This window comes from Aphelocoma coerulescens, chromosome 5, assembly GCF_041296385.1.
Source record: "Aphelocoma coerulescens isolate FSJ_1873_10779 chromosome 5, UR_Acoe_1.0, whole genome shotgun sequence".
In the NCBI taxonomy this organism is placed as follows: domain Eukaryota; kingdom Metazoa; phylum Chordata; class Aves; order Passeriformes; family Corvidae; genus Aphelocoma; species Aphelocoma coerulescens.
Window position 1 is genome coordinate 65,289,297 of NC_091019.1, and position 15,068 is coordinate 65,304,364.

Below are 15,068 nucleotides of genomic sequence, written 5' to 3' on the forward strand. Positions count from 1 at the left end.
CCTTACAAAGTATTTAATTTCATGCCTTGCAAAATGAACTGTGTTTATGGTGCCTAATGCCAGTGACTCCTCTTGGTGCCTGATCCCCTTCAGTGCACCAGGTAAATTATTATTAGAATGGCAGGATGCAGAAATGGGGCACTTTATGATCAAAAGGAGCGTGCCCAGCAGGTCAAGGGAGGGGATTCTCTCCCTCTGCCCTGGTGAGACCCCTCTGAAGTTCTGTGTCCAGCTCTGGAGCCAGGCTGGGACAGCTAGGGGTGTTCACCTGGAGAGGAGAAGGCTCCAGGGAGAGCTCAGAGCCCCTTGCAGGGCCTAAAGGGGCTCCAGGAGAGCTGGAGAGGGACACCTATGTAGCAGGGAATAAGCTTAAAATTTACAGAATGACAGAAGATTTAGAAACTGCCTTTTCTTCATGCTTAGGCAGACAGTGAGTTCAGGACCTATCTGAAGTAGCCCATCAAAGGAGCAGTGTTTTCCAGAGACTTCTGTCATATCTAGGCTGGTGTAAGATAAAACAAGACCAGTTAAGTTCCTATCATCCATTGCTCCGTGATCTTTTTCAGATATATTCCTTTAATGATGATGAAGTGAAGCTGAAAGCTTTGTTTATGTGATAGGAAGGTAGGAATAGATACAGTTCTTTGTGTTTGCACAGAGAGGTGCTCAAAATTCAGGTGGAAATCACCCTAGCAACCTGATTCAAACCTGAAATGGGATCTGACTTTAAAGCTGATCCTGATCTGTGAATAGGATTGGAACAGATGAACCCCAGCAGTCCCTCTGCTAGAAATTATTCTGTGATCAAGTCTGTGATTCCATGGTAGCTGGTAAGAAATACAGGGGGGAAAAAAATCCTGTCAGAGTCAGAATTAATATTTCAATGCATTGATTTTGAGACAGCAGGACTGTATTGGTTTTTTTCTTGCAGAATTTCAGCATGTGGTTAAGGCCCCAAAACCTCTCAAAATTGCATTTGGAAGAGCTGATTTTTTTGTTAGCTTTCAAATAGTATTTTCTCACTGTATAAAAAGTTTATATAGATTTTTGTCGCAGCTGAGTTAACCTTTAGATGGGAAAGTCTTATTCATAGAATTGAAGAGTTGTGCAGGTCAGGAGGGATCTCTGGGGGTGCTCAAGTCCAGTCTCCCTGCTCAGAGCCCCAGAGCTGATGAGAGCAGGTTGCTTGGGATGTTTCCTGTGGGATCTTCACTATCTCCAACAACAGAGACTCCACAACCTCTCTGGGCAGCCTGTTCAGTGTTCTACCACCCTCACCACGAAAATAAATTTTTCTTCTTCTTTCCTTGAGTTTCCTGTGTTGATTCTTCCTGGGGGTTGCATTCCCACAGCCACTAAAACATTGTACAGGCTGAATGATTCCGTGGAATCCCAAGTGCTGTAGCTCTGAGCCTGATCTTCCTCCCTTCCAGAGAAGTGATGAGCAACAATAAACACACTTCATTTGCACCTGTACTGAGGCATCTGCTGACAGAGCTGTTGGCTGAGCCCTGGGCCAGGATTGCTGTGGCAGGTGACACAAGTGTGGAATGTCACTGACTTCACTGGATCAGGGACTGCTGGGGGCTGCTGGGGCCTTGCAGAACAGGGCAACAGGAGGATATTTTGTCTAATCTAACTTTGAACCATCCTGTTACATTCTTTGGGGGGAAAAAAGCCAAACAGAGCTGTGCTTAAAATTGAGTTTTTTAGTGTACACTTAGGAAGGGTCAGTGGGTTCTACCCTGTACCAAGGGGGAGGATGATGCTTTAGGTTGTGTGACACCGTGTCCCAGCTGTCTCTCACTGATGCCTTTAGCTCTGTAGTGATGTCATAGCTGGTTATGAAAGGTGAAGAAACTGAATTTGGGACCTGACACTTCTGCTACAAAATCTGGGGTTTTTTTAAGTGTATACTTTTCAGTTCTTTCTAGAAAATGTGACCTCTTTTTTTTTTTTTTCCTAAAAAAGGTGATACTAATGAAAAAAAAAAATGACACCCCTTTTAAAAATTTTACTTTGAAGCTCAGTGTTTTTACTTTTAGTTCTCTACTACCTCCCTCCCTTCTCCCTCCCTTCTTTGTTCAAATGGAGAGGATATAAGGAGAAATCAGATGCTGCATGTCTTAAGCGAAAGCATTCCCAAGGTACAGTAATTGGAGATTTCTTTTTTTTTATTGGTTTGGTTGTTTTTTTTTTTTTTTATAGTGCTGCTCCTGGCTTAGGAAGCTTTAAATTCTAGTTTGCTTGTCTCAGTTAAATGTTAGATTTACATGCTTCAGTTCTGTGAGCTGTATCCATGCCATTTCCTTCCAAGGGGAAGGACAAAGCATCCTAAACCTTAGAAGAAAAGTGGAAGTGTTGTGAGTCCTAGAGAGAAGTAGATGCTCACAGTGTCACGCAGTAATTCTTACTGTAATTGTGACTGATGGAAACTGTAAACATTTGTTTCTTGCACTCTTTGTGTGTGGTTTGGCTTTTTCAATAAAATAAAAGCAACTTTGTTTTTTTTAGAATTGCAGCAGGCCTGGTATAAGTTCTGTCAGAGAAGGAACGGAGGGTTTCTGCCAGATAATGTTTTGTGTGCTGCTTTCTTTTGGATAATAATCTTCAATTTTATGTTATAACTTATTTTTGCTGCAGCTTTGGAATGAAATGAGTCTCTGGACATGGGCTGTAAAAGGGGAAGCTGTTGGAATATGGCTAAAGGCTGCTGTGCTGCAGAAAACAGCCCTGACCTTTGCAGCAGCTGATGTCGTGCAAATTTATTTCAGAAAGTGGGGGGTAGATCTTAAAGGAGCCATTAATGATTACAGAAGGCTCCAAAGTTCTTGTCACTGGGCTCTCTTTGCCACCATTTAAGCCAGTAGTGATTGGACTTCCACTGACTGCAGTTATTATGGAACTAGACTTCTAAAACCTTTAATTTAAAATGTGAATGCACGTGGTAGGTTTAGAGTGGTTCTTGTCATACCTTGTATTCTTGTAGCTCCTGGGGATGTTGTGAACTCTGAGAATTTATTTTGACATGCAAAAATGTTTGCCTTTTGACTTCCTTTAATTATTTTTTCTACAACTGGGTCCAAATGTAAAGGCCTGAAATCAAAATGTTTCGTAGTAAACTTTTTCCTGCCTCTTCTCACACCAGGAACTCAGATCTGTCAAAGGTCAATGAATGTAACTCGAGCAATGAGAAAGGACTTCTGCCTTCTCTTTTGAATAATTTTGAAATTATGGTGTGCACTTTTTTTTCCTCAAATCATGTTCAGTTGTGGTAATGAATGTGCTGGAATTTAAAATAAGAATTGAAATGAGGTGGTTATGTAACAAATAGTGACCCTGATGAATTGCGAGGTGGTGAAGTGCAATATAAAAATGACAGCAACATGAGATGTTTCTAATTAAGAGCAATGACCTTTTTTTAATGGCTCTTTTTTTTTTTTAATAAGTAAGAAAAGGTTTTTAAATCTCCAGATTTATGTACCAGAACCTCAGAGTCATTTAAGAAGGAACAACAGCAGCCAAATTATGCTCTCAGCTCCCTGTACCATGTGTCAGGCTTTTGTGTGGCACCTGCTGCTTGCAAGACAGATTAATTTTAAAATCCTTGGGAAAAAAAGAAGGCAGGAGAGGTTTTGAGACAGTCTGCATCCCTCTTCTGGTCTCCATCCTGACTGGAATGACAGTGCCTTTGTCATTGGAGGCAGTGTCAGCCCTGAGCACTTCAAAGATGCTTTTCCCTGGATTGATTTTTGACTTGAGCACCATCAGACTCTGGGAGGAAAGATCCACCCTGTGCTTTGGTCTTGGCAGGTGGATGAAAGCATCGAGTAGAAAAGCAGCTACTTAGCTAGGAAAGGTGTTCAATTGTGAACAGTTGGCCCCAGGAGGTGTTCAGCTCCTCCAGCTGGGAGGATGTTTCCATGGGCACATCCCTGGCTACTCCATGGGTTTCTTGCCATGAGCAAAAACACAGTGCAGGGTTTCTGCTCCTCAGTTATTCTCCATTTCTGTGACTCAAGATGAGTCAAAAGCCTAATTGAGATCAGGTCTCGTGAGGCTTTAGGAATATCTGTTCTGTGGTTTATGGCTGCATCTTCATTTTTCATATTTGAACTTTTCAAGGAGATTTTTCCCCTTCTCTGTTCATCTGTCTTGGTGAAACTGGAGATTTGTGTGGTAGTAATAATTGATTTCTTCAGCTGAAAGAAATCCTTTCTTGATCCCATCTTCCATCTCCAGTGCAGTTGAGCCTTCCCTGTGCTCACACTGGAGGTGTCTGTCTTGGTTTGTGTTCCTGAAAAATACTGCATTTCTAATTTCTGGCTACAAAAGAACCCAAAATCTGGCCTAATTTCAAAGGACTTGGCCTTCAATCCCAAACTAAAATGCTAAAAAGGCTTGGGCTGGAAGGGACCTTAAAGCCCATCTCATCCCACCCCTGCCATGGGCAGGGACACCTTCCACTAGCCCACTAGCCCAGGTTGCTCTAAACCCTGTCCAGCCTGGCCTTGGACACTTCCAGGGATCCAGGAGTAGCCACAGCTTCTCTGGGCACCTTGTGCCAGGGCCTCAGCACTCAGAGTAATGAATTTCTTCCTTATATTTAATCTAAATCTCTCTTCCTTTAGTTTAAAACCCTTCCCTCTTGTCCTGTCACTATCTCCCCATGTAAAATGTTGCTCCCCCTCTTTTAAAAGCCCCCTCCAAGTTCTGGGAGGCTGCTGTAAGTTCTCCCTGGAGCCTTCTCTTCTCCAGAAAAGTGTGCAGGGAGTTTCTGCATCTAGGGGAAGATGCACCTACAGAGAGATGTCTGCAGGAATGCTGTCAGTGTCAGGGAAGTGCCATGTGGAAACAACATCCACGAGAAGTCTGCTGCAGAGGGAGATTTCTGTCCCCATGATTTTATGGGAGAGATGTCCTGGACAGTCAGGTCTCAGTGAAGCTGGGCACCATCCCAGCCTGGTGCCCTGGAGAGACTCCTCAGGTGTGGAATTTGTGCTCCTGGAGGACCCAGCAGGCAGAGGGATGAGCGTGAAGAGCTTCCCCTGTGCCTGTCCCTCTGCCTCATCTGAATTCTGTGCCTTGGCTCCCTCAGCCAGGCTGTGACACGCCTTGGTGGCTTCCTGACACCTCTGGCCTTGCACAGCCCCTGAGGTGTCAGTCTGAGCCCCTCTGGAGCAGGCAGGGGCTTCACAGGACAGTCAGTGCTCATTCTGCACAGAGAATGTGAATCCTCTTATCTCCTCATCCTCAGGAAACATCACTTTCCCTTCCTCAGGTTCAGTTTCATACCAGCAGTGGCAGTCCTTGATATCCCATACCTGGAGAGTGCAGTTTGCATATTTTTCTCTTTTTTTAGGGCATTTCTTTTCAGACTGCTGTCAAATCCTCCCCAAAGACACATTTTTGTGTTCCCTGTCTCACTGTTCACTCCCCCTGGGCTGTCAGCAGCCAAAGCTCCTCTTGGTTGAACTCTCAAGGGTTTTAATCATCTTTTCACTGTCAGATAATCACAGAATCCAATCCCAGAATGGTTTGGGTTGGAAGGGACCTTAAAGCTCATCTTGATCCAACCTCCTGCCATGGGCAGGGACACATCTCACTAGACCAGGGTGCTCCAAGCCCCGTCCTGCCTGAGGCAAAAGGTTGGTGGACATCACATCCAGGGTCTGAGGATGAAGAGACATTCCAGTTTATATTTTAATTTATAAATTTAATTAATTTAATAAATTTAATTTAAATTAATAAATTATTTTATTTTTTATTTATAATTATATAAATTAAAAAGTGGAGACAAGTATCTTACCCCACCTCAGTAAGAGGGTTGATCTGTGACATTGATGCTTGAGCAGTACATCCCATGGGATTTCAGAATAGAGTGCCAAGGTAGAGCTCCCAGCTTAGTTTGTTTGGCCCAGGAGATTCCTTAACTTTTAAAGGAATGTGCCTGTTCCTGCTTGGTAGGAGGGACACCCTGGGAGTGTTACCCCAAATACTGTCCTGGAGTGTGTGGTGCCTTTGGAATGTCCTGCAGCCACTGCTTTCCAGTGGTTGACTCTCTCTGCTGGTGGTTTGGACTTGGTGCATGGACAGGCACTCCAAAGCAGAGCAGGGAATGTATTGGTAAGTAAAATTTACTGAGAGAATCGAAATGAAATGTAAATGTGTCAGTTGAAATTGCAAAATTAATTGTCTTACTGGTGAATTGGTAGATTCTCTGGAAAGTATTGTCCATATGCCTCTTCTGGATCCTGCCACTTCCCTAAAAACTCCTGATATTCTGTGGCTAAAGGAAAACTGAGAAGCAAGGACCAACACATGAAATTGTTTTGTTCTGTGTTTCTGTGTAGGAAGGAAGAGTTTATAGTCCAAGTGCTGTAAGAACTTTATGTGAGCTTGAATGCCACGTGTCCATCAATAACACATCTCAGAGAAGTTACTCTGCTGTCAAAGGACAGATTTGGTTCTACTGAAGGCCACTGGCAGTTTCCTGTGGTGTTTTGTTAACAGTAGACCAAATTTTTAAGGTTCTCTTTTGAAAGTGTTACTAAATATGGAGAGAAATAGTTTTGAATATTCCCTGGAATCCCAGACTGGTTTGGTTTGGAAGGGACCTTAAATCCCATCCAGTCCCAACCTCCTGCCATGGGCAGGGACACCTTCCACTGTCCCAGGCTGCTCCAAGCCCCATCCAGCCTGGCCTTGGACACTTGCAGGGATCCAGGGGCAGCCACAGCTTCTCTGGGCACCCTGTGCCAGGGCCTGCCCACCCTCCCAGCCAGGAATTCCTTCCCAATATCCCATCCATCCCTGCCCTCTGGCACTGGGAAGCCATTCCCTGTGTCCTGTCCCTCCATGCCTTGTCCCCAGTCCCTCTCCAGCTCTCCTGGAGCCCCTTTAGGCCCTGCAAGGGGCTCGGAGCTCTCCCTGGAGCCTTCTCTTCTCCAGACTGAGCACCCCCAGCTCTCTGCTGGTGACATTTCTTTGGATGCAGCCTGGGACACGTTTGGGCTGGTCACACATGGCTGGGTCATGTTGATCTTCTCAGCCACCAGCACCCCAAAATCCTTCTCCTTGGGGCTGCTCTCAATCCTTTCTCCCTCCAGCCTTAATCTGTGCTTGGGATTGGCCTAACCCAGGTGCAGGACCTCACACTTGGCCCTGCTGAACTTCATTTGAAATACTTTGGCGCTTCCACATCTTGTAGTTGATGTTGATATTCTTCAGTGTCCATGTTCAGGAAGAACAGCATAAAAGTGAGGAATTTGTTCTTCCTAAGTGGGAATAATTAATGCAGGGTAGGGAAAAGCTACTTGTTCCTGTATATTCTTTCCAAGAGAGAGGCTGGACTCGCTTGCAGAAGGAGTTTGAGGATCACTCCTCCCCAAACTGCTGCTTTTCCAGTGGTCATAAGAGATTCAACCACATCTCTTCCTCTTTTTATTTTTGGTCATTGAACACAACACCCTCCAAAGGCATTAAACTTCATTCCTCCTCTGCCAGCTTCCCCAGGATCATACTCAGAGGGATTTTGCAGAATGCAGATGAACAGTTCTTGAGGACCTGCTGGACAGGCCATTTCTGCTTTTCAAAAGTCAGGCTTATTTCCCTTCCTCTCCTTGCTCTGTCAGCGTAAAACAGTGATGTAATTCCAGTTATTTTGGTCAATCAGTTGTTTACCACAACACAAGGGCTAATCCTGTCCTAATCCCCTTGTTCCTTACAGAGTTCATTTAGTTTTTCATCAGTCTGTGTCAAGTCTGTCTGCTTTGGCAAAGAAACAAAAAATATTGCAGGAGAAAGGTCACAACATCTGGCTGAGCGTGGCTGGTTTGTGCTGTAGCAGAGTAAAAATTGGAAATTCTGATGACTCAGGCTTTCTCAGAATGTTTTTAGGAGAGTATAAAAAATTCATTTGGGTGATTCAAGTAGGAGATGGATTAGAGCTCTGCTTGCTGCAGAAAAAACAACCCCAAAACAACCCCTCTGGGTGCTTTCCATGACTTTGGACTTTTCAGCAAGAGCAGTGACAGTTAAATAACCATTTCTTTGGTCACAGGGCTGTTGCTGTTGTCAGCTCTCCAAATGTTGTGCATCCCACGTTCGAGGAGACCTCAGCAGTGAATTTTGGTGAAATCCAAATTATTGTACATCAACTGTGGCACTGCTTGGCTCCTGCAAGCTCCAAGCCTAAGATGATTTTGATTTGCATCACAACATGCCTGTTGTTTAATCCTGACAGTCAGGCCGTGTGTGTCATGAGGTTGGGCCTGGAGCTCAATCAGTTCCAAATCTGGAAAACACAATCAGTGCACAGAAAAAAAAAACAAACCCAACCACTGGAGCTCTTAGTGGCTTTTGAAAGAGCTAAATTCTGTTCTGTGCCAGAAATTGCTCATTCAGAGGCTCATTGAACTGCATTTCCAGCTCTGAGAGATTTCTGAAAGGGAAGAAATGCAGCAGAGCCTTCTAGCAAGGGAGCCTTGAAAGCCTCTGTGTTAGAGCAGAGCAGCTCTCCCAGGAGAGAGGGCTGGAATTCCACTTTTTACAGTGATGAAAATACCTGGGGCAGCCACCTGATCATCACACCCACCTCTAGTATTTCAGGATCCAGTACCCTGCCTCCCTTAAGGGAATATTTTGGAAACCTCCCACCCCAAAATGAGGGTGGGAGGGGAATGATGTGAAATATCCTCTCAGGTGGTCCCCAAAACTGCTGCTGGATTAATCCCAGCTGTAAAAATTTCTCAAGGTAAGAAATAACATAAATTTAGGTGTAATGGAGCTCTGGATTTTAACCTGTGTATAAATCAGCCTTCTCTCTGTCTCTCTCTCTGTTTAAAGAGGCTTTTTTTTCCCTTCTTCCCCCCCCTAAATTCAGTGTTGTTCCTTTTTGCTGCAGCTATTCACAGTCTAAAGCTGAGCCGCAACCACGTGGACTGGCACAGCGTGGATGAAGTGTATCTGTACAGTGATGCCACAACATCCAAAATTGCAAGGACTGTTACACAAAAGTTGGGGTTTTCCAAAGGTAATCTTTCCCAGAGTTTGTAAAGAATATTGTAAATGCCAGCATTTGAAGTTTGTGGCTTTAACTCCAAAAGGATATTTCAGGTTTTAGTGCAAGTAGCCCACTTTGGCTGATGCATTTTTTACTTTATATGAGTATTCAGAGTCTTTAGGTTGTGTATGTAGTTGTGATGTGAATATTTTTTTTAATTTATTTATATTACATATTTGATTTATTATATTTTTATTTTGTTCCATATTTTGGTGAGTTTGGATGCAGCAGTTAGCACTATATGATAAATATATGAAAATATTACAGTGGCAGAGTCCAGAAACTACTGGAAAATTAAAATTAAATTTATATTATTACAGTAAAATTAGAATTATGACTGTAATAATCTCAATATTACAGTTCCTTTTGCAACCTTAATTTTACTGCTGGATACTTACATACTCTGATGCATTCCTTAAATACATGACCACACCTTCCCTCTCCTCACCTCCATCCAGCCTTTTCTTCTGTTCATGGAACAGAAGTATGAACTGACAGGAAAGGGTATTTAGACAGAAATTATTTCCAGTAGGAATTCAGGCTCGTTTAAGCTCAAAACTCCCAGTCAGAAAGGCAGCAAAGCTGAGAGGGTTGGAAGAGAGGGTGGTGTCTCTCAAGGAAAAAGCAGATTATTGGCAGCCTAGAAAATGGGAACTTGTCCTGTGCAGGACACCAAAATAAGAACCTACACATCTGATTTCCTTGAAGAGACAAGGTCAGGTAATAGGTCTGACTTTAATTTCCATCCCTCTGCCCTGTAATTAATTCCTTGTTACGCCCCAGGGCTCCTGGGTGGATACTTAATTAATGTTTCCTAAAAAAATAATATCTCCCAGTGCTTCAGTTCCAGAAGAAATGAAGTCATTTATCCAGAACACCATTGGGATAATGTGTAATAAATAATAACATCTGTCCTAAACAATTGGTGGGGGAGAAATATCAAATAGAAGCTCACTTGGTAAACAAAACCTGTCTTGGGTAAAAAAATGCCCTTAGTGGCTTTGGGGTGTTTTCCTCCTCTTTAAAACCAAAATAAGTGGTTAGTTCCAGGTTTTGAGGCCAGCACTGGTGCCTGGTGTGGCTGTGTGTCACTAGAGGGGGATGGAGGCACACTGTGCCCATGGGTTTGTCAGCCCATCAGCACAGCAGGGAGAAAATGCCCACATTTACCCTGGGGAATCGATTTTTAGTTTGGCCACCGAGCTGGAGAACGAGAGGGGAAATTTGAGGTTGGATCAGCTCAAAATAAAGCAAGTTTTCCCCTAAAAATTACAAATTGTGGAGGTTTTCAGCCAGCTCTCTTTATTGGGGTGGATAAGGCGACAACACTTAATCACTTACATGGCCAGGTCATTTCCAAGATCCTTCCATGCTGTGGGAGTAAGGTGGAGACAGAAGGAATTTTAATGATTGAGACACCCAGGAGAAGGGTGTGTTGTGTTGTAAAAGTGGGTGCACAGTTGCACAACTGTTTTCTGAAGAGTTGTACTTCAAAACACACCTGAAATTAGCTCCCTTTGCAGTGGAAATGGGTGTTGCTATCACCTGGCTGCTCAAATCTTTCAGGGGTTTAAAAGTGTGTGTATTTAAAAAGAGATGCCAATCCTTTAATTTTATGATTATATATTATATAATCTGATTTTCAGTGTGTTGGCCTGAGAAAAGCCAAGCTTCTGTCAGCAGATGAGAGCACTGTGCTTGGCAGAATGTCACTGATGTGGGATAATGTTCTTTCTGCAGCTTCAAGTAGTGGGACAAGGCTACATAGAGGCTATGTAGAAGAGGCCACGTTAGAAGACAAGCCACCACAGACTAGTCACATTGTGTTTGTTGTGCATGGGATTGGGCAGAAGATGGACCAAGGAAGGATCATCAAAAACACGGCCATGTGAGTGCTTTGGAATGTTTGAAGTAGCCTCAATGTAAGGCTGTTGTTGTGACAGCAGAGCCTGTGGTTCGAGCTGAATCTTTCCCTGGTTCCTTCTCCTCTTCTTCCCCTGAGTCATTAATCTTTGTGTTGTGTGTACACTATTTTTTATGTTAATTGGGATGTATGGACTTGGGGAAAGCAGCTGTGAGCAAGAAGAGCAAAGATTTATTCTGCTTTTACCCCCAGCACTTGTGACTTTCAGAGAGGACATAGCCTCAAGCTGCACCAGGAGAGGTTCGGGTTGGATATCAGGAGGAATTTCTCCATGGAAAGGGTTGTTAAGGCATTGGAAGGGGCTGCCTAGGGGCGTTTGGAGTGCCCATCCCTGGAGGTGTCCAAGGAAGGACTGGACATGGCACTCAGTGCTCTGGGCTGGTGACAAAGTGGGGATCGGGCACAGCTTGGCCTCGATGCCCTTGGAGGCCTTTTCCAGCCTTAAGGATTTTGTGTGAAGTTCTGGCTCCTGTGGTCTGTGGCTTTCCTGAGCAGGGAGAGGTTTTTCATTTGGTCATAACTGAGGGGAATGTTGTTTCTAAGTTGTAGCTGGATGAATTAAGTGAGTAACAACTGGGAAGTGAGTAACTGAGCAGAAAGTTTTTGGTTAAGTAGAATAGGAAAGCTAATCTTGGAGTGGAGTCTCTCAGAGCTGGTTGTTGGGATAGTGGGCAAGCAAACTGCATCCTGTAAAAGAGGGGGAATGGGGAGATACAGGAATGTTGTCATTCCTAACAGGACAGAAGCCCCTCATGAAGCTGTTGCTGTGAGACTGCTCGTGGGAGCTCTGTGCACAGAGCCCGGCTGAGAAGCAAAATGTGATCAAAAGGCTGTGAAATCTCTTCACAGGATGTCTTTTGTGAAGGGTGGTTTGCAAATGGCTGTTGGGAATGCTCCTTCCCAGAGCTGTGGCTGCTCCATTCCTGGGAGTGTGCAAGGCCAGCCTGGGGCATCATGCACAGTGAGTGGCATCCTTGTTCATGCCAGGGGTTGGAACTTCATGATCTTTAAATCCCTTCCAGCCCAAAGCAATCTGTGATTCTATGCACCTGAAAAGATGGTTTCGAAAGAAGAGGCTAAAAAGGTGTTAATTACAGATCTCTACTGCACAAATCGTTCAATAGGTGTGTCCCAAGTAGCTCCAGGTTCCATCAGAGCTGACAGAAACATTGACAAACCCAGTGGCTCCTGTGAGAAGAGCTGGGATTGCTGGGATTTTGTGGTGGGAGCTTTGTCACCCTCCCTTTGCCTCCAGAGTGCCACTGTAGGGCGGTGCTGGTGTGCTCTGTGCCATTGTGTCACCAGCCCCTTGTGTCCCCTCAGCTCGATGTTCCACTCCAGTGTCCTCTGGGGTGCCAGGGTAAACCTTTCCATGTCACTTGTGTGACATTTGTCACCTCAGAGCACCAACCTGCAGCTCCCCACCCTCCCTTTCCTGCCACTTCACTGCTCTTTGTGCTGTTTCAGAGCCAGCAATCCAAAGCAGAGAGAGAAAGGATCCACAGCCCTTGGTTCAAAGTTAAGTCACCAAAATAAATGTAAAAACTTCAATTTTTGTGGGATGGAATTACTCTGGGAATGCAAATAGCCTCCATATAAGCTGCTTTTTAACAGTGGCCAGAAATAAAACTTCAGCCTTGGAATCATTAAAATTTTTCTGCTTTGTCTTTCTCCCCCCTCCATTTTCCATAGATACAGGGGTTATATTGGTGGATTAACTTCAGCTCAGGTCACAGTGCAGAGATATTCATTCTGTAAATCCTGCTCTAATTGGCAGCCCAGCATATGAAATATTTTCTCAAAAAAAGGGACACAAGACTTCATGTGCTCCAGTAAATCTCACTCATATCCTCAAGAAATACCAGACAGCACTGCATAGCCTTTTAAAGTGCTAATTATTGGCATAAATTGTGCATTCTGTACCAAATTTGCAAATTAAGGCATCATTTTAGATTGAAGTATATTTTTTCCCCTTTTTTTTTTTTTAATAACAACTTAAAACTTATCAGTGAGGAACATCCCATATGTTGTAGGGAGAGATTTCAGAAGGAGTGTCTGCCAAGCTCTCACAAGCCATACTGGCACTTGCTGTTAGCACCTTCATCCGTGATATTTGTGTGATGTTTGGTTTTTGGGGTGGTTTTTTACATGCTTTTCCATTAAGGACACAGTGGTGCCTTTTGAAAAATGAGATGAATAAGGAAAAGTATTTTTTGGCCGTTCACGCTTTAAAGTAGAAACTAAGAAAAGATGATGTCAGTGGGGGCTTTTTTGCCTTTTGAATGCACATTCTTTAGTAGGAAACCTGTGGCTGGACCCCACCAGAGCTCATTTGACACGTTCTGTCCTCAGGTTATCACCTTGAGAAGAAGCTGGTGCAGCTCACATGATGCTGCTGCATCATTAGGCAGATCCTGCTGGTTACAGAGGTGAAAACAGAACCCTTGTCCAGGGAAATTCCAAATTACCTGTGCTAATTTCATTAAGGACTGGAGCTCAAATCTCATTAGTGGGGCTGGATGCTGGGGTTGCAGGGTGTCCTGTGAGTGGGTAAATGGAAAAGATGCATTTTGTGGATGCTTGGATGAGCAGGTCTGTGGTGGATGTGGCGTAATTTGTTTCTTCTCCCTGTAGTTAAACACATTTTTTATCTAAATGTAGCATGGCAGCTGGTGCAACAAGCTGCTCCTGTCAGCACTGATATTCACTGGGAGCTTGTCTGGGAAGAGGCAGTCCCTCCTCCAGGCTGGAGCAGTGATTCAGCTGCCCCAGCAGAATAATGTGCTCTGAGCTGTGCTGGTACCATAGGGATGGTTATTTAAGGGAGAAGGCTTTGTAGTCTGTATTTCTGCCTAATACAAACCAAGGTATTATGGCAGAATTCTCTTAATTGGAGGGGGTTTTATTTGCCATCAGGTGCAGGATCCTGGAATTCCTTAGTTTGTGATAAGGTAGAGTGTTAGCTTTAAATAAATCTCTTTGGGATGTCTTATTACTGTACACACTCACATATTATTATTTGGAGTGTGGTTTTTTTCGTGGAAGCTGCTCTCTGGTTTTGTTGAATTTGTGGATGAATGGGAAGGAGAGATGTTGTTGCACATTACGAGTATGATTTGCCATCATGGAGTGGTTTGGGTTGGAAGGAACCTTAAAACTCATCTCATTCCTTGGGCAGGGACACCTTCCATTAGCCCAGGTTACTCCAAGCCCCATCCAGCCTGGCCTTGGACACTTCCAGGGATCCAGGGGCAGCCACAGCTTCTCTGGGCACCCTGTGCCAGGGCCTGCCCACCCTCCCAGCCAGGAATTCCTTCCCAACACCCCATCCCTCTGGCAGTGGGAAGCCATTCCCCCATGTCCTGGCACTCCAGGCTCTTGGAGTCCCTTTCCAGCTCTCCTGAAGGTTCCCTTCAGTGCCTCAGTGAGGTCACCCCAGAGCCTCCTCCTTTCCAGGCTGAACAATCCCAACTCTCCCAGCCTTTCCTCTTAGGAGAGCTGCTCCATCCCTCTGATCACCTTGGTGGCCTCCTATGGACATTTAGGAATGTTATCCATGTTTCCAACCTCCTCTTCAAAGCTCCTCTTGTTTTACCTGATGTAGGTAAAGCTCAGGCCTTCCACCTGCCTAAGGCAGGGCTCAGACCTGAGCTGAATTTCATCAGCTCCAGTGTTTGAGGAATGAGTGAAGTAACTCTCCTGTGTTTTTCCATAACAGCTGCAGTGTGCTGTCACTCCTGGGCTGCTCTCAGCCTAGAGCTGGCCTCTGCCTCTGTCTGAATCTCCTGTTTGAATTCCAAAATCACATTTGTCTGTGCTGGTGTTCATAGCCCAAAAATTGCTGTCTGCACAAGCACCAGCATCTTGGCCTAATCACCAATTACATTTTTATTGCAAGTCCCATTAGAAAGCATTTTAATTGTGGATTATCATTAGGATAATTACTTTGGAATAGCTATTTTGGTACATTTCCATTGATATGCAAGCCCGTGCAGAGCCTCTCAGAAGCCTTTCAGTGCATTAATATGTGCTGCTGGAGTCTAAAATGACAATTTTCCTGTAAAATCTTTTCCATAATTG

The 15,068-nt window shown here is 44.3% G+C and overlaps 1 protein-coding gene across 2 annotated transcripts in view; it reads left to right on the forward strand.

Moving 5' to 3' along the window:
• Positions 1–15,068, forward strand: part of DDHD1 (DDHD domain containing 1) — a 61,290-nt gene that overhangs the window by 16,792 nt on the left and 29,430 nt on the right. The window contains exons 3-5 of one of the 2 annotated variants that reach the window (XM_069018619.1): positions 2,046–2,147; positions 8,906–9,034; positions 10,805–10,952. In XM_069018619.1, coding sequence (XP_068874720.1) covers positions 2,046–2,147; positions 8,906–9,034; positions 10,805–10,952 — 379 coding nt within the window. The remainder of the gene's footprint in view (positions 1–2,045; positions 2,148–8,905; positions 9,035–10,804; positions 10,953–15,068) is intronic. The other variant, XM_069018620.1, reaches the window with a different exon arrangement.